Here is a 19894-nt window from a genome sequence, read left to right as displayed (position 1 = left end):
GAAAACAGGCAGCTGTAAACGACGAAAAGAAGAGAAAAAAAAGATAAGATCGTAGCTTATGGTGGAAGAACGTGATGACGTTAAATTGGCCATGACAGCCCGTGGGTGGCGAGGATACCAATGAAATTCCGATCTACAGGGGCAAACAGTCGCCGAACAGCGGGGCGACACGTGATCCTATTGAACAGGCGCGTGGCCTTTGTGGAATCGGATTCAGCGGTTTTTATGTCCTCTCAAAAATAATTAAGTTAGGCATTTCTGTTTTTATGTCCTGTCAAATTCCATTAGGGAACAACCGAATGCCAACAGAGAAAGAAAGGCAGCTCCTTTTTTGGGTATATACCGCCTGGCGAAGATTTGACGGACAGTGATCCCTTAATTCTGATTGGCCAACGACCTGAAACGGGAAGAGACCCAGTCCACGCCCCCACAATATAAGCAGCGAGCCTTGAGAGATTGACAGTCAGAGAGTAAGAGAGTAAGAGAGAGAGCCTTGCTTCCTTGGGTTCGACGAACGTAGATTCCCCCATCGACTGTCCCTGTCAAGTAGATAATTGAGTTGTCTGTCGGAGAGAGAGAAGAGAAAACCTCGCAGTTAACAAGTGGCCAGTCCCTAACTAAACAGCTAACTGCGATTGTACCCTGATTGAATACAAAGAAGTTTAAACAAAAAGAAACGCTTATTGACTTGGTCTCTTCCATTGTTTTTGCATGACAAGTCTGTTTTAGGAAACCGGCCGTGACATCATCGCTGAGGAAACATCAAAACCGACAACCGGGGTCATTCCACCACTGGACGACGCGCGGGTGACGTAAGTGTCACATAACTGGTGTCGATGACCTGTGATACCTCGTTTCGGTAGGAAACGTGCGAACGAATTTCCACGGGCACATAATTTTTTTTCTTTCTCTCTCGAGGGCATAAGATCTCCCTGTGAGAGTGGGAATGGAAAGTTGAAAGATTGAAAAAAAAAGAAAAAGAAAACGAACTAAACAAGGAGAGAGAAAAAGAGAGAAAGCCAAAATTGAAAAAAAAAAGAAAAAAGGAAAGAAAGTAAACTCGAAACCAAAGCGCATCTTGAAAAAAAAAGAAAAAAAGAAGAAAAAAAAACAAAAAAAAACGCCACGAGTGAAGCCAGACGACGAACTTTAATCAACTGATTATAAAGTCTGAACAGCTCGTTGGTCATTCTCATTCACCAGCCAGAAGAACACAAGTGCATCAGACCGGGTAAGTCCATTTTTTTTGCTGGTTCCCTCTTTTGTATGCTTTGCTTTCAGCGGCTGTCTGTGTTTTGTGTTGGGCGCTGTTACACCTTGTAGGGGGCGAGGAGTGGTAAGAGTGAAAAAAAAATAGATAATAACATAATGTATTCTCAGGGAGGACTCGGGGCGGGTCAGTCGATGGGGGAAGGGTCAGAGCAGACTGTTGAGCTGCAGATGACCATGGAGCGGCCACTGTGGGGAATCAGTGTACCCGCATATGGGGGAGACCCGAGGGGAGTCAAGGAGTGGTTGGCGATAATAGAAAAAAAAGATTAGTATACGGGTTGACCGATAGAGAAATGGTGCTGCTTGCCTGTGACGGAGCAGTCGCAGCGGCCTCAGAATATATATGTAAATGCTTGGAAAGCAACCCAAGCATAGCCTGGTCTGATTTTCGCGATCAGGTTAAGAGTAAATTCGCCGGCGAAAAGACCATGGTGCAGGCGGTGCGCGAGCTGTCTCGAATAGAGATGGCCAACGGGGAGAGTGTGGATGAACTGGTCGACCGCATGCAGGAACTGGCGGTCCTGGCGTATCCAGTGTCCGAACACCGCGAGATGCCCACAACCCAAGCAATGCTAGTTGACACGATGGTAGATGCATTGCGGGACGAAGCGACCAAGATAGAGGTGCTAAAGAGTTGCCCAGACACTCTAGAAGAAGCACGCAAAATAGCTAAGAACTATGCGTGGTTGCAGAAAATAATAATGGGAGAGGAGTCGCGAAATAGGAGCGGGGAACTGGGGAACAGAATGAGATATGGGGCCGGAGGACGCGCCCGGGGCCAGCCTGGATTGGTGTGCTGGAACTGTGGCGGCGAGGGCCACAGGTCGAGAGAGTGCCCCACTGTCCACGAGAAGACACCCCGACATAATGGGGGAGTAAGAGTGGGCATCGTAAAGACCGAACTGAACGCGTGTCAGAGAGGAGGTAAAATTGACCGTTTCTCCTACAGCCACCAGTCCCACAGGTGTTGGCGGTGTGGAGACCCGAGACATATTAGGAGGGACTGTCCTGACCGAGGAAAAAGCCACCCGGGGGCGAAAGATCCTCTGGGGAGAGGGAATCAGAACCAAACCCTACCCCCTCAGCGAATCTGTAGAGAAAGAGAGGTAGGGCAGACAGGTAGGGTTGGAAAGAAACCACTGTCACAAGTTGCGATGCTCACGGGAGCGGGGTACCAGGAGAGAACCCTGAAACAGGAAAAGAGGAGAGCCCAGGTGTTCCCTCCACTCACAAAAAAGGGAGAACTCACCTGTAATGTGACGATAGGAGCCACGCAGGTGAAGGCTCTGGTTGACACCGGAGCGATAATATCCCTAATAGACGCGGACGTCTGTCGGACTGTGGCAGGGAGGAGAAGGTTGTACCCGTCGGATGTGGGGCTCAGTCAGGCTGACGGTAGCTGGATGTCGGTGACAGGGAAGGTATGGCTACCCGTTCGAGTGGCCGGAAAGAAAGAGAATTTCCCCCTGTATGTGGTACCCAGGGCTATGCAACGAAATGATTCTGGGAGAGGATTGGCTCCGAGCGAGGGGAGCCACTCTGAGTTTTAATCCAGATGCGCTAACGGTGAGAGGGGTGAAGATACCACTAGGTGACACAAGGTCTGTCCCTCTCCCTATGGGAGCTGACAGCAACAGGAGGCTTTCCCCAAGAACGGTCGGGACCTGTATGGGCAAGGTGGATAGCACCAAGGAACAGGGAGGAAAATTGTCCCAAGTCAAACGGGTAGCGACGTATAGGGTTAATAAGAAGGGAGTAACTCCTACAGATCCAGTAGTCCGAGAATCAGGGACGGTCCTCAAGGCGACGGCCGATAGGACTAATAGGACCAGGAAGGTCAAGAAGAAAAAAAAGGCAGCGTTTACTGGACAGTTAAGACAGGGTGACCAAGTTTGGATGAGGGAGACGGGTAAAAAGATAAAGAATCCCGGGGGTAGTCAAACGCGAGATGAGGACAGAGTTCCTGACGACTATAGGGACGACACCGAGCGACGGTTTAAGACAAGAGAGACGACCTCCATAGAGCCTAGAAATATAGAGACGGACGGAAGGTTGGAACGGGAGATTTCAGGGTTCCACTTCACCAGCTGTGGGAGGTCACGAAGAGTAGGCGCGGCTCATGAAGAAAAGAGAGTGGAATGGCAGTTGACCGCAGAGTCAGCTGAGGAGTCGAACGAAGGGGATGAAGAGTGTCCAATACCCATCTCCTGGCTCCAGCAAATGGGGAGAGGTGAACCGAGGCTGCCGTTGAGGGGAGCAGGGGATTCCCTGTCCCAGGAGTAGTGTGACGTCCTTCCACCAAGGACCAGTGGGGGTCAGTAGGACAGAGACGGGAGGTTGGAGCGACATCTCCAGGTTTAAATGTGGTGCAGCTGTTTTCTCTGTGGATGCATGGAGGGCCCCCATGTGTTCGCACTGTTGGCAGATTGTGTCGCGGACTGACCTTGGAGGTAGCTAGGGACTAAAACGGAAGGCTTCAGGGGGAGGGGCGCCGTAAATAGCAGAAAAGAACTATAAGTAATTGAGAAGTATCTCGCAGTGAGTAAATTGGCCAACGGGGAGAGTAACTTAGCACGAGAAAGTCGCGTATTGAGCGAGGGTGTCTTGGGGGAATTTAAACTGTCGAGTAGAATATCTTAAAGAAACTAACGGTGCTGATATTGTTCTGTTTTGAAAAAAAAAGAAATTTAGAAATGCTCAGTCGAGAAGGATTTCTCCTTCACGGGACGGGGATTGAATATTGTTAGTGTAGCATTGAAACAGTTGTTGCACTTGGTCTCTGACCAAAATGGCGCTGCTGGGACAAATTATGGGACTGAAGGGCAGGATTGCCTCGGTCGGGGAGGATCTCTCCTTCACTGGATGAGAATAGTGCATGTTGGGTGTGGCGTTAGGGCAGATGCTGTACCTTGTTCCGAGTGAGAGAATGCTTATGGGACAAGTGAAGGAAGGAAGAGAAAAAGAAAGAAAGATGGATATGTGGATAGGATTTGTTCAATGAGGTGTGAGAAAAGAAAATCTGGAGAGTGTTTTTAATTTGCAGATAGCTGGATAAGGATGTGAGGGGGGAGATGATGAAGATGAGAATACCAACGGCCAGCCACGCGTAGCGGCCAGAGAAAAAAGAAAGGTGTACGTGTGTGTGCGCAGTTGGGTGTTGTCATCGGGGAACCTGTACCCCCAGCATAGTGGCCCCGGGAAGGTTGAGAGACGTGTTATTGAAAATACGGGTTGAGCGACTGCATGATTTAAGGTAGCCTGTGGACCTCGTTAGACAGGCACTGCAGTGCTATGTTGCACTGGGGGGGGGGGATGCGCACCACTGAAGCACAGGCGGCCGAGCAGCTGAGCGAAAGGAGGGGGCCGGCCGGTGCAACCCCGGTTGTGACAGGCGTGGTGGAACGAGCGAAGGACGAGTCCGTTCGGGGGGCCGCCCAAAATGGCCCTTAAAATTGTAAGAAAGTAGCGGGAGAATCAGTGAGGAAGAGAAAACACACCTATGGACGCGCACGCACACACACACGCACACAGCAAGCAAAAAAAAAAAAAAAATATATAATATTTTTTCATGACACTTCCATCTTACACCTGCAGACCAAAGATAAACAAAGGTGAAAACGCGCACACACACACAAAAAAAGAATTTTTTTTTTCCTTCCATGACACTTCAATCTTACACCTGTAAACCTAAGACAAACAGAGACAGAAGAGGAGGGAACACACACACCCACACTCTCCTAACAACCAAGACGTTTTTTTTCTTCCCCTCCTTTCATTCCGCCTGTTTCTTGTTTTTTTTGTTGTTTTTTTTTGTTTTTGTTTTTTTTTTACTTTATTTTGTTTTTTTTTCTCTGTTTTTTTTTTGTGTTTTGTTTCATACAACTAACCCGAACAATTAAAACTCCAGAGACTTTATCACTTTTCTTTTGGCATGCGGTTAATATATTCTCGAAAGAGGGGCTGGCTCACGATTTGCGATTTTTTTTTCCCCCCTTTTCTTCTCTCTCTCTCATTGAAACGGTCAGTGCAGTTGGCAATCCAGCCATCTGAGAAACAATTCACCTGGCAAAAGGTGTATTTTACGATGTAAAAGACATGTCGATGGGAGGGGAGTGGAATGAGAGACGCTCAAGGGTACAAAAATAAGAATTGTCCCAGTCGTGAAGGATTTCTCCTCCACCGAAAGAGAACAAGAAATGGAAGTGCGGCATCCGAAGAACAGATGCTGCACTTTGATCCTGACCAAAAGGCCAAGAGTAGCGGTGAAGTTCACCGCCGGTGAACCCGTGGAAAAAGAAAGGGAAAACAGGCAGCTGTAAACGACGAAAAGAAGAGAAAAAAAAGATAAGATCGTAGCTTATGGTGGAAGAACGTGATGACGTTAAATTGGCCATGACAGCCCGTGGGTGGCGAGGATACCAATGAAATTCCGATCTACAGGGGCAAACAGTCGCCGAACAGCGGGGCGACACGTGATCCTATTGAACAGGCGCGTGGCCTTTGTGGAATCGGATTCAGCGGTTTTTATGTCCTCTCAAAAGTAATTAAGTTAGGCATTTCTGTTTTTATGTCCTGTCAAATTCCATTAGGGAACAACCGAATGCCAACAGAGAAAGAAAGGCAGCTCCTTTTTGGGTATATACCGCCTGGCGAAGATTTGACGGACAGTGATCCCTTAATTCTGATTGGCCAACGACCTGAAACGGGAAGAGACCCAGTCCACGCCCCCACAATATAAGCAGCGAGCCTTGAGAGATTGACAGTCAGAGAGTAAGAGAGTAAGAGAGAGAGCCTTGCTTCCTTGGGTTCGACGAACGTAGATTCCCCCATCGACTGTCCCTGTCAAGTAGATAATTGAGTTGTCTGTCGGAGAGAGAGAAGAGAAAACCTCGCAGTTAACAAGTGGCCAGTCCCTAACTAAACAGCTAACTGCGATTGTACCCTGATTGAATACAAAGAAGTTTAAACAAAAAGAAACGCTTATTGACTTGGTCTCTTCCATTGTTTTTGCATGACAAGTCTGTTTTAGGAAACCGGCCGTGACATCATCGCTGAGGAAACATCAAAACCGACAACCGGGGTCATTCCACCACTGGACGACGCGCGGGTGACGTAAGTGTCGCAAATATCACTTCACCCTTTTGAAAGGGTTTATCAAGACACAAGATGGCGATCGGCACACAAATGCACAAGTGCCAAATATTTAATACAATATTGTGTTTACACTTTCTGGAATGCTCATAGCCACCATGTACCCAAAGTTGTCGCCTCACCCCGGAATAATTTTTGAAATTATTATTTTTATTTAAAAATTTATTTGATGCCAAAACATTTCTGCACCCCACTCCCATAAATACTTTCGATTTTACTTTTATAAAATATTTATAAATTATATATATATTCAGTTTGAGGACAGAAAATGTCTGTGCCCCCATGAAAGACTTTGTTCAAATCTCTATTTTTCTAAAATATTTAAAAAAACATATTCAGATTTTATTTGAGTGGAGAACATTTGTGCCCCCCACCGCCCATGAAAGACGTTTCAAAATTATTTTTATAAAATATTTAAAAAAAAAATATTCAGATTTTATTTGTGGGCAGAAAATTTCTGTGCCCCCCTCCATGAAAGACTTTGTTCAAATCTCTATTTTTCTAAAATATTTAATAAAATATTGTTTTTTGGCTTATGTTATCTTTCAAACATTTTAATATAAATAATATTTAAGGGCAATTTTCAGCAAAGAAAACCAAACGAAAAAGGAATTATAAAAGGTACAGTTAACAAACTAAAATATTTACCTAGGTAAGTAGAAGAGTAAATATGTTCAGGGTTGCCAGGCTATAATAAATGTTTATTGCTTGCAACGTCTATTCTGTGGGAAAGAGGTTGCAGGGAAGAGAAAAGGGCATCCCCCACTAGGTTACGAAGTCTATTTTGAACTTTGTCGAGGCAGGATAAACTCTTTCTAGCAGCTCCTGCCCAGATGTGACAACAGTACTCCATGCATGGACGTACCTGGCTCTTATACAGGTAGAGAATTGCATCAGCAGTGAGATATCTACAGGAGCGGTAGAAGGATCCAACCATTTTTCCAGCAACCTTGGCAACAGATTTTATGTACTTGTTCCATTTCAGATCAGGAGTAAAGGTCAAACCCAGAAGCTTGTCAAAACATGAAGCCTCCACGAGACGTGACCCATTCATTTCAATTGATGCCAGATGGGTATCAGTGCGTTTCACTCCTGCTATTTCTTTCATATTTAACCAATTTTACCATTTTTATTAGTGCCAATTTTTCTATGACATTTTTATTGGTACAATTTGTACATAAGTTCCTATTTGTCTATCATATTCTTAGAGAAAAATTATTTCAGTCATCACAATACTAAATTTATTCAGGAGGTGAGGGGTATCAACTTAAAATATTGACTTTTTTTTAATAATGTCAAATATGGCTATTAATCCCAAATAGTAAGAAAATCTATAATTATTGATTTTTAATAACACTTTTGAGACTTACTCAGGAAAAAGTATATGATTATTTTTAAACATTTCTTTTTAAATACAACTTTAAATAGATATTTAAGAGATAGTTTAACAGTTAAGTTTTCAAATTTTCATAAATTGAAAATAAATTGATTCAATTAATTTCAAAGCGTTAGGTTTAAAGAATTCCAAACAAAAAATACAAACATTAATTATTTCAGAGAAGATATACTCAGTGATCAAGTGACCTGACTGGACAGGGCCAAGGGGCAGCACTAAAATAATGTCCCCAGAACGGTTTCATACTCAACTGTGAATTCTCTGAGAGGTTAGATATAAACGTTTAATAAGTGTGGAAACAAATTTAAACATTTAGGTGTGAGTTTACCTCAGTCTTTAGAAAAAGATTTTTTCCTGATATGAAAAATGTTAGCAGATGTTGATTCCGGGGCTGTTTTTCTCATGTAAATCAAGAAAAAAAAAGCCAAAATTAAAAAAAACTACAAGTTTTGACATCCAAACATCTTTTTAAATTAGTTAATTATGACTTTCTCTTCAATAATTACTATTAAAACAAGCGCGCCTGCGTGGTCCCCCTCTGTATGAGAACCACTATATAACATGCATATCAAGTTTTTGAGAAATATGAAAAAAGATTTAAACGTTTTATGCAGGATCAGATTTCATCAGTTTTTACCTCTTTTGGGTCCCTAGGAACGGCGAATCGCAGTGGAAATGGACAAATGGTGCAGTTTTAGGCCTCTACATGTACAGGTGCTGGCCATTGAATTAGAATATTTTATAAAAATTTAACACACCAAAATTCAAACTCCTCACTACTGCACAAATATTATTGAAATTTATTTATTTTACTTCGATGACTTAGTTTATGGTCAAATTACAATAGACTAACACAATTTCAGCGCACTCACTGATGACTCATGTAGTGTGTCAACTCCCGTTCAGTAAAAGTAGTCATTTCATTGAATTAGAATATTGTGAGAGGCATTTCATTGAATTAGAATAAAGTTAAGTGTTACCAATTTTAAAGTATAAAAGTGAGTCACGGACTATTGTAGACATTCACATATAATTCTTCAACCATTTATCCAACATTTTCACCAACAAATCTCAACAATGGGCCGAACTGTGGACATTTCTAAAGAGGAAAAGAAGATCTTTGAGCTTCGACAGGATGGACAGAATCAGAGAGAAATTGCTGATAAATTAGGCTGCTCACAATCTACTGTGTCCAAGGTTCTCAAGAATCCTCAAAGCAATCGTGGAAACTGCAGAGGTAACAAAAAGACGTCCAAAAGAAGGGATGGGAAGCTGAACGATATTGCAAAAAATAATAGATTTAAATCTACCGCACAGCGCACAGCTGCAACACCTCTGGCATGGATGTTTCCAGGAGTACCACTTACCGTCGTCTTCACAAACTGGAGTACAAGAATCGGATTTCAGCTGTGGAGCCTCTTCTTAACAAGAAGCAAAAGGTTAAAAGGTTGCAGTGGACAAAGAACCACGAAAATTGGACATCAGAAGACTGGTCAAATGTGGTCTTTACTGACGAATCTAGATTCTGCATTTCTTTTGGGGATCAAGGAGCTCGAGTTTGGCGGAAATCTAGCGAGCAGTATCATCCATGCTGCTTAAAAAGAAGTGTCAAGTTCCCCCAGAGCCAAATGGTATGGGGAAGTATGAGTTCCAGAGGTGTTGGTCAACTTTGTTTTTTGAAAAAAAAAAAACGGTCAATGCTGCTGTATACCAAGACGTGCTTGAGAACTCCCTCATACCAGTCATTGAAGAGCAGTTTGGGGATGAAGAATTCATCTTTCAACAAGATCTGGCACCAGCTCATTCTGCCAAGTCTACTGCCAAGTGGTTTGAAGAGAGAAACATTCAAGTATTATCATGGCCAACTAATTCCCCAGACTTGAATGTTATAGAGCACCTCTGAGATATCGTGAAAAGGCGAGTTAGGGAGTACAAGCCCACAACCACGAAGCAGCTGAATGATGCCATTCAAGAATCTTGGGGTGCCATTTCTCCATCTGTGTGCTACCGACTGGTAGAGTCTATGCCGCGTAGGATTCAGGCTGTGATAGCAGTAAAAGGTGCACCAAGAAAATATTAATTTTTGTATTTTTGTAAATGATTAAATAATAAAAAAAAATAATTATTCTAATTCAATGGAACGCTGTTTTTGAATATTTTCGAATTTTTATAAATTGAATGATAATTGTTATCAGAATTTTGATGGAAATTCGATGCTCTGATAGAAGATTGCGTTTGTTCAGAATTACATTAAAGGATTTTTTTACATTTTGAATTTGAAAGGATTTTAAAATAATTTGTAAATATTCTAATTCAATGACCAGCACCTGTATATCTGAATTCAGCCCCATGAAAAACCACTATATAGAAATACATATTGAGTTTTTGATGAGAAATATGAAAAAAAGAGTTACAGAAAGGGGTGTTTTTAGCACTAAAAGTACCCGGGGACGCAAACCAGAATTTTGCTAGGGTCAACCGTTCTGAATTTATATTAAGAACAATGGACACCACATTTTGGCCAAGTTTCAGAAAAATCTAATCGATGGATCAAATACTATGGGGCAAAAAGTCTCATTTTTGGCCATTTGGGGCCTTTTTGACCGGTTTTGAGCCCCTGGGGACGCAACGGTAATTTTCGACAAAAAAATGTTGTTACTATGCACATCTATGTATTGAAATACAATTTGTGGCAAAATTTCAGGAAAAACTAATGGATGGTTCTCTCGCAATAGTCCGGACAAGTCGCTAACTTATCTCGTCAAAACCTTAAATCTCGAATTTTTGTGCATTTTTTTTTTGGGGGGGGGGGGGCTAATTTGGCATAATAGTATCCATTTAATAGTATAGGCACCGGCAAAACTGGGGGGAGAGGTCAGTACTTTTTGACGGACCGTCTTTTTAAAAATCTACCAAAAATCAGGTAATTATCCGATCAATACGAAATTGTCAGTGATTATTAGGAGAAGAATGAACTTTATAACAGTGTACTTATTTTTCATAAACGATATTTATATATATATATATATATTTGCTTACAAACCCCCCTTGTTTTGAAGTGGGAACAAATATGCTTAAAATAATCATCTGAAACTGAACACAAGATATTGTGTTGTTGTAAGGGACAGAATTATAGATTTAAAAAAAAAAAATTGTTTGCATACCTTATTTTGACGTCTGAATATCAGAACTTCGATTGTGCTTAATTATCCCGCTTTTGAGTTTTGAAGTGTGAAATTCGGTGAATATGTTAAGTAAAATAATTAATTTAAGTTAAGCAAAACAAAATTTTTTTTTAATATTTATACGAAAAAAGCCATTTTAAAATTTTTGATAAATAAATTAACATTTTTTTTTTAGCGAGCCGAATAATGCATGACCATTATTAAACAGGGCATGCTTTGAATAATCGATACAAAAAAAAAAATTCGATAAATATTGTGCCCTTTGTGTTAAAAATAGCATCATTTTTTTCGATCCCGTTTGAAAACGTTTGCCGCCTTTCGACTACGGTGGACCAAACGCGCTGAAATAATTTTTTTTTATTCTGCTTTCAATTGCCCCCCCCCCTTTTGGGGAGCCTGGCCCCCACACACATACATATTAAAAACCAAACTCATACAAATGGTCACCCATGGTACTGGCCAGCCTCAGCTTAATAATACATTGAAATTTTCGTCACTGAAAAATAAGTTTTTTTGGCCTGTTTGGTCTTCCATAGTTTTCTTATCAAACGCAAACGTAAACAGTTGCGATCTAGACTCTAGACCGACGCGAAATATCTGGTTAGCTATATGAATAAGTGGAATTATTTGAAATTCAGGTACTTATATTATATTTTTGCATATTCTCTTAGAAAACCATCCTAAATCTTAGTTAGACAATAAATAAATAAATTAATTATTTCAAAACCCTTTTTTTTTTTTTTTTTTTAATATTTATGTACGTTTTTTGTGCAAGACAAAAAATGTCAATTGTTAACTTTTTGAGAAATTTAACATCTAAAATTTAATTAAAAATAGTAGAAAAAGTTTTACATTATTCTGTTTTCTATATGATAAAATTCAGGGTTTTATCTTTCTGGAAAAAAAAAGTTACTCAGAAATAATGGATTTTAATAAATGTAATTTCGTTTTAAAAAACAACAACTTGATTTTGCGGCCATTTTTGGCGGTGCCTATATTATCTTGAAAAAATAAAAAAAATAAGGAAAATTACCAAAAAAAACAAACAAACAAGAACAAAAAAGTGTGCCGTATTTTTAAAAGTTTTATTGCGTTGTTTTTATTTGCTTTTTTTTTATTTCATCGGTGAAGAAAAAAAGGCCAAACAGAAATTTTGAAGGCCAAACTGCTTTAAAAAAGGACAAATTCGCGAAATTTGGCCTCCCTATAAAAAAAAGAAGGGGAATCCCCCTACTTGAACTTTCTGTTTGGTTAAGAATCAAGATGGCTGAATTAATAATTACTCGCTTGTAGCGTTGATTTTTTTCTTTTTTTGCTATAAAAAAAATAACTACTTGATGAAATTACGTGATTTTTTTCTGTAGGAAAACTTTATCCCATGATGAGTACGTACAATATATTTTTAAAAAAATATTTTCATTTTTTAATGTCAATGGAAAACGGTCGACCTAGACGAGAGGATCCAAAATGGCCGACCAGGACTGAGATATGACACGTGCCGTTGTTTCCTTAATAAATTATTTCAGTTAGAGCCGATGAATTGTCAGATATTTTTTTTTTTTTTTACTTCGTTTTGTTTTGGTAAGGTTTCATTATTATTTAACATTTATTTGTGTGTAAGTTGCTATTTATTAGTATAAGCTCGAGCCGTTGTTTCCTTAATAAATTATTTCAGCTAGAGCCGATGAATTGTCAGATATTTTTTTTTTTTTACTTCGTTTTGTTTTGGTAAGGTTTCATTATTATTTAACATTTATTAATACATGAGATATTTCTTCCTAACTGAAATAATTTATTAAGGAAACAACGGCACGTGTCATATCTCAGTCCTGGTCGGCCATTTTGGATCCTCTCGTCTAGGTCGACCTGGAAAACTGCACAAGTACCAAAAAATTATAATAGTGTAATGAAAAAACTTCGATACGGAGTGAACTTTAAATAAGCTTTATTTTACTAAGAACAGACCTGGGGAACGAGACCTGTTACTTCAAGGAAAGGAAGAGAAAAGAAGGGAGAACTCAAGGGAAGTAACTCACTTCCGGAGAGTAGAAACGGAAGTTAAAAGTTAGAGAGTTCTTTTCTGTCAGCACAAATAGCAAAAAACATTTCTACTTTTTTTTTTTTTTTTTTTTTTTTAAATTACAGATTTCACATAATTTTTATATGCAAGATTTTAATAATTTCCTTGCTCGCAAGAATGTGGCACTTTCGGCGTAACATATTTTTTTCTTATATAATATTGAACAATAATTTTAAAAAATTAATTTAAAACAGAAACATAGAAAAATAATTAAATTAAAAAAATGTAAAAATTTATACAAACGTTCAGAATAGGAATGTATGGATACACGTCTGGGGAAAAAGAAAAATAGCACACTCCTTCCTCCCTATTAATTACATGACGTCATGTTACGTTTACAGTCTTTTGACTGCCTGAAATTTTGGGCCTTCGTATATTCCGTGTATACAAAATTTTAGTTTGTTGCGTTTTGTGAACGGCAAAATCACTCGATTTTGGGGCTAATTAATGTATGCTTTGTACAAACAAGGTGTTTTTTTTTTAATTTAATTCAATATCTTAGGTCTTTACTTTATTAATTATGTTTGAAATAGACCCAGAAAACTAATATTTATCTTTTAAAGGATTTTTACAATGAATTTATTTAACTTCAAAATTTAGCTGAATTGAGTAGCTTGCAGTGAAAACATTTTTCATAACTTTTTTTTTTTTCACGTGTACAAATATTTTTTTCCTTTTAGAAATTAAGTTTAGTCCTTAATCTTTCAAATACAATCAAAGAGTAGTCGGAAACCTTTAGGGTTTAGATGCTTTTAGGGCACAACCTAAGAAAATAAATAATTCAATACAAGCTTCTGAAATGACTAACACAATAATTTCATAAAATGTAACACAAAAAGGTTTATTAATGAGAATGTGTACCGGGTGATATGTTCCTGGTCAAAAGCTGGACTCCGACTACCTAATGCTATAACAGTAGTTATTCCAGTAGAATCGTCGATACCATTAGAAATCACTGAGGTGGAGAGAGAGAGAGAGAGAGAGAGAAGAAAAGGGAGGTCCGTTCTGTTTGGTGTCTCTTTCAGTAAGGATGAGTTGTTCTTCAAACTAGATTCTGGCTGATTTTCTTAGGGGATAGAAAGGATCAATGCGCTGTACCGCTGATTGGTCAATATGTGGCCAAATAGCACAGGGGAGAGGCATTGATTCGTGAAAAAAAAAGTTCCATTTGTTTCTGCTACATAACCCCCTGCTTAGGCTGAAAGCCGACAGAGAAAAAAGTAGCATCACAAATAGCGAAAAATAAAAATGTGATTTTATTGTATTTATTTTTACGAGAAAGAAAAAAACTGTTCTTACTTTTGTGTGAAAAGTTGGGGAATATTTGCAACTTCTTGTAATAGAATATTCTTTTTTTTTTCTTTTTTTGAAAGAAGGGAAAACAAGGAAAAATATTTTCTTAACAGAAATACCAAGTTTTACACAGTCTCTTCAGTCAATGTACCCGTCGACCACTATGTGTAGTGGTGACATGATCGTCTTCATTTGGAGCATTTACTTCAGTTTTTAATTTTCTTCCTTTGAAGATTGTAACTTTGGTATGGGGCAGTCAAACCAGCTGCCAACGTTGCCTAGCTTTTTATTGAAACCAACCGAGAGCTCTTTTTAGTATCCTCGTTGTTCCCTTAAGTGCTGTCACTTGATCTCTTTTGCACTTGGCTCACCAGGAATATTAGTTGGGTAGGTCTCCAGGTTCTTCTTCATATGCCTGTAGCACCCACCTATAATAACTGGTATGATTGATATCTCCCTTCCACAAAGATTCCAATTTCTTTTCATATCATACATGAGACTTTGATATTTAGTTTGTTTCTCCCTTTTAGCTCTTTTCAGAGTTCCATCATTAGAGACACTCACTTCAACCAACATATAAAAATAATTAAATTAAAAAAGTGTAAAAATTTATACAAACGTCCAGAATAGGAATGTATGGATGCACGTCTGGGAAAAAAAGAAAAATAGAACACTCCTTCCTCCCTCTAAATTACATGACGTCATGCTCATAGTCTTTCGACTGCCTGAAATTTTGGGCCTTCGTATGTTCCATGTATACAAAATTTTAGTTTGTTGCGCTTTGTGAACGGCAAAATCACTCGGTTTTGGGGCTAATTAATCTATGTTTGGTACAAACAAGGTGTTTTTTTAAAATTTAATTAAATATCTTAGGACTTCAGGTGTATACATATTTTGATGCTGTGTGAAAGTAGGGGATATGTATGGCTCATGTGTTTTTGTGTCAAGTAAGGCTTTTTTTTACTCTATCAATAGAGACAGTTTCTCTTTTACCACTAATATCTGAGGTAAAAAGTTTATCAGTACATGAAAGCCTGCAATAAGGGCCAGTATAAGGTGAAGTTAGGGGGTGCTTTCACAGCATCCTTTCTAAGAAAAACATGAGTCCAAGACGAAATGTCCTTTGGGACCGAAGATCTAATGGTCTGTTCCCTAGTTTGCATCGGTGGGAGGTTACTAAAATTAGCTTGCAGTCTGTTGACATACAGAGCTGAATCGGTTGTTGTTAACTCTATCGGGATCAACATTTGGCCTGGCAACAATAGAGGTACTCCATATACAAGTTCGGCTGAAGAGTATCCCAGGTCCTCTTTGATAGCAGCACGACAGCCAAGAAGGACAACCGGTACATATTCGTTCCATCGCTATTGGTCAGGGTAAGCACGTAATGCTGCTTTCAATTGGCAATGGAAGCGTTCAATCATCCCGTTAAAGCAGGGTGATAGGTTGTAGTGCAAATACATTGGATCCCTAGAATCCTGGAGAGTTTCTGGAAGAGGTGGGATTCAAACTGTACGCCACGATCAGTGGTGATATTGGTGGGAACTCTGTAATGCGTTATTCAGCCTGATATAAGGGCTTGTGTTACAGACTCAGCCGAAATGTCTGTGAGGGGAATGGCTTCAGGCCACCATGTAAAATGGTCTATACAGGTCAGGAGATAAGTAAATCCCTGACTGACCGGCCAAGGTCCAACCAGGTCGATGTGCACATGGCTAAACCGAGCATCTGGGGTGGTGAATGTTCCAAAGGGTGCACAGATATGCACCTTTGACTTTTCGCAGAATACACAGGAACGTGTCCAGGCAGTGATATTTGACCAGAAAAATCTAGCTGCAATTAGCTTCACTGTGGCTCTGCATCCGGGGTGTGTCAGCTTGTGTAGGGTGTCAAAAACAACTCTACGATGAGTTATTGGAATGAATGGTCGAGGTGAATCCGTTGAAGTGTCACAAATGATCTGCGTGTCCGAGGTAGGCACAGGCAGGTATGCAAATTTGCAAGTTGGAAACTCAGGTGACGACGGATCCAACTTGTGTCCAGACTTGGCTGATCTAAGGCCATCTGCTGCAAGTCGATATCTGATGGTGAGGACAAAGAATTAATGGGAAGGCGGGACAAAGCATCTGCCGCAGCATTCTGCTTACCTGAGATATGTTGGATAATGCTGGTAAATTGCGAAACAAAATACAAGTGAGGTGTTTCGCAGGGAGAATATTTGTCTGGCTTAGAATGCAGTGTGTATGTAAGCGGACAATGATCAGTGTAGATCACAAATTGATGGCCCTTGAGTGAATGTTGGAAATGTTTCACTGCGATGTACATTGCTAGGAGTTCACGGCCAACCGTGCTGTAACGTTGTTCCGCCGGTTTCAACTGTCTTGAAAAGTATGCGAGAGGTTGTAACTGTTGTTGGTGCTGCTGTTGCAACACTGCACCTACAGCTGTGCCTGATGCATCAACGACCAGAGAAAACTGGGCATCGTGTACAGGATGTGAAAATAGAGATGTTGTTGCCAGTTTTGTTTTCACTTCATTAAAAGCCTTAAGCTGGATCTCATTAAGTGAGATTTGCTCATTTTTCTTTTTCCTGTTATGTAACAGGTTGGAAAGAGGAGCTAGGAGAACCGCGCAGTGTGGATAAAGCATCTGTAATAGTTTAACAGACTGAAGAAGTGCCTTGGCGAAGTGAAGTGGGTGGTTGAAGGTCTTGTAGAGCCTTTATCTTTTCCGGTAACGGAGATATATCGTCTCGGCTGATAATGTGGCTCAGGAAAACTAGTGACGACACAGAGAAAACACATTTACCAGGGTTAATCCTCACCTGGCATCGCTGGAACCATTCGAATAGTAGGTGGAGATGAGTAACATGTTCCTCAGGTGAGGCACTTGCCACAAGAATGTCGTCTATGTAGTTATAGACGAAGTCCAAGTCATGCACTACTTCATCCATGGAACGCTGAAATGTGCTAGCCACATTTCGTAAACCAAAGGGCATAGTTAAGAATTCAAACGCTCCAAATGGAGTCATTACCGCAGTCTTGGGTATGTCGGCCGGATTCACTGGAATCTGATGGTAAGCCTTAACTAGGTCTAGTTTGGAGAAGGTCTTACAACCATGCAGAGAGGAAGCAAAATCTTGTATATGTGGGATTGGGTAACGATCAAGTATCGTCATGGCATTGAGTCATCGGTAATCCCCAGTCAGACGCCAATCTCCATCTCGTTTCAGGACCATATGCAAAAGGGAAGCCCATGAACTGGACGAGGGACGTATTATTCCTAGCTGCAGCATATGGTTGAATTCTGCCTTCGCCGACTTAAGTTTATCAGCAAGGAGGCAACGAGGGCTTGAGAAAACAGGAGCACCTGTGGTCTCGATGTTGTGTTTTGTCGTGTGCGTGGGTACGCTTACCACAAAATTTAAATTTGTTAACTCCGTATAGGAGTGGAAGGTGGTCTGATACGGGTTATCTGAAGCGGCAATGAAGAATACTTGGCTGATAGAGGGGGTGTTTGTTTTTACAACAAAGACAGAAAGTTCTGTATTTGCGTCTATCAGCCGGCATCTACGCATATCCACTATCAGGTTGAAGTGGTGCAGGAAGTCCGTGCCTTGTATAGGGTAGGGTAAATCTGCTATAGTGAAGACCCACGTGAAGTCTCTCTGTAATTCCAAGTCCAGAGAACGAGAAATTTGACTGTATGTGGGGATGGGCGAGTGATTTACCGCTTGCAGTGGGATGGATGACACTGGAGGCTTCTCTGTGAGAAGTTTCAGTGGCCAGATACTGCAAGCAGTTCCGGTGTCAACCAAGCAACTTGCTTGGGATAGGGAGTCTGTGATAAAATAGGCATGGTTGTTAAAAATATCCCGTGAACAGCCTGCTGTACTCATCTCCCCAGACCTTAGTTTTCCTGATTCATGTATGAACAGGGGTTTTTTCATTTCCGCACCTCCATATCAAAACGACTGTGATAAAAGCACAGTTTCGGTTTGTGTGAGTGGCGGTGGTGGTGGCGATGGTAGTGGCCCGTATGTAAGGAGTTAGTCTGGAGTCGATACATGCGTGACTGCGGCTCTAGCTTGCCAAGTTTTTTTTACCTCGTGAGTGAGTCTCTCAACTGCTTTTAAAATAGCCATATCCACGATGTCGTTATGTTGTGACATCGTTGCGAAGGTTCGCGGCAACTATTTACATACTCGTATATATATAAAGAAAGCAACAACAGACCAACAAAATTTTTTAACTATCCGAAATATAGGTAGGACATTGTCGAAGGACTACTTGAGGAAAAAAGGAGAAATATTTAACACAAGACAAAAAATACGAGAGAAAATTCTTAAAGACGAAAAAAAAAGATTCCACACAAAAAAAAAAAAATAAAATAGAAAAATATACTCTTGAAAGGAAAAGGCAGTGGTAAAAGAGTTAATATATGCGTGTGTGTTTTTTTTTTGTTTTTTTGTAAGTGTGTGTGTCTATATATATATAATGTGTGTGTATATAGTGTGCATGTCTATATATATATATATATATATATATATATATATATATATATATATATATATATATATATGAGAGAGAGAGAGAGAGAGAGAGAGAGATTTAAAAAAGAATATATATATGTAAAGCCTGAAGTTAAATCTTTTTAAAAGGGTACTTACGTTTTCTTTGTCCGAGAGACAAAGAGAAATATTATATATATATATATATATATATATATATATATATATATATATATATATATATATATATATATATATTTTGGAAAAGTTCTCTTTTATATATTGGTTGTCTCTTGCTTGAGTGTGTATGTGTACGCACGTGTGTGCATGTGTGCTTGCGTACTTCTTAACCAAAACAAAAAAAAAAAATGTTAAGTCACTTTTTTTTTCTTTTAAGAAAATGTTTTGGGCAATTGACTTTTCGTCCTGTTTTTGTTGTTGGTGTGATTGTTCCAAAACCGGAGTTTGTTCATAAAAAAAAGGTATTTACTTACGCGTGGAAAAGGCGTTTACTCTTTTTTTAGGGCTGACATTTGTTTTATGTTCTTTTCTTTTTTTTTTAATGCTCTCACAGTCTGTCGCTTACGGAGTGCTATGTGATGTGGCAGCGCGCGTTTTCTTCCGAGAGAATATATCGACCACGTGCTTCAAAAGATGTGGCGCTGACCCCTTAAAATATTTTTATGTATATATTTATTCTCTGGTTAAGAAAATAGCAAAGGTCCAGTGCATAACAAGAAAATAGCGCCTTTTTCTTTTTTTGTTGTGCTGGAATTTTTTAAAATTCGATATGAAGTCGACAGTTCTGTGTTTTTTTTTCTTTGCTGAGTCTGACGAGGGGTTTTGTCATTGTTGTTCATCCAATGCCAGTGAAATTCTCTTTTTCCTCACCGTCTGTATACCCAACGTTGCTTGTCTTTAGTCAAATAACGGGGTGATGTGCCGGTTGTCTGTAAAGGAAAAGAGTTCTGGAAAAACAAGATCCGTTAGCGTGGAAGAGGAAAAAA

At 39.9% G+C, this 19894-nt stretch overlaps 1 protein-coding gene across 1 annotated transcript; it reads right to left on the bottom strand.

Annotated features, from left to right (window-relative positions):
- Window positions 1-17564: 17564 nt before the first annotated feature.
- On the bottom strand, window positions 17565-18275 carry LOC145245662 (uncharacterized). The gene has a single exon (XM_080107220.1). It carries the CDS (start codon window positions 18273-18275, stop codon window positions 17565-17567), a length of 711 nt encoding a protein of 236 aa, XP_079963346.1.
- Window positions 18276-19894: the final 1619 nt, after the last annotated feature.

This window comes from Euprymna scolopes, chromosome 23, assembly GCF_053919585.1.
Source record: "Euprymna scolopes isolate OS-2025 chromosome 23, ASM5391958v1, whole genome shotgun sequence".
In the NCBI taxonomy this organism is placed as follows: Eukaryota; Metazoa; Mollusca; class Cephalopoda; order Sepiida; family Sepiolidae; genus Euprymna; species Euprymna scolopes.
This window is presented reverse-complemented; position numbering and strand designations above follow the sequence as displayed.

Excerpts from the sequence above, each read along its gene's own strand:
- LOC145245662 (XM_080107220.1), bottom strand. The coding sequence starts at position 18,275 with ATGAGTACAGCAGGCTGTTCACGGGATATTTTTAACAACCATGCCTAT.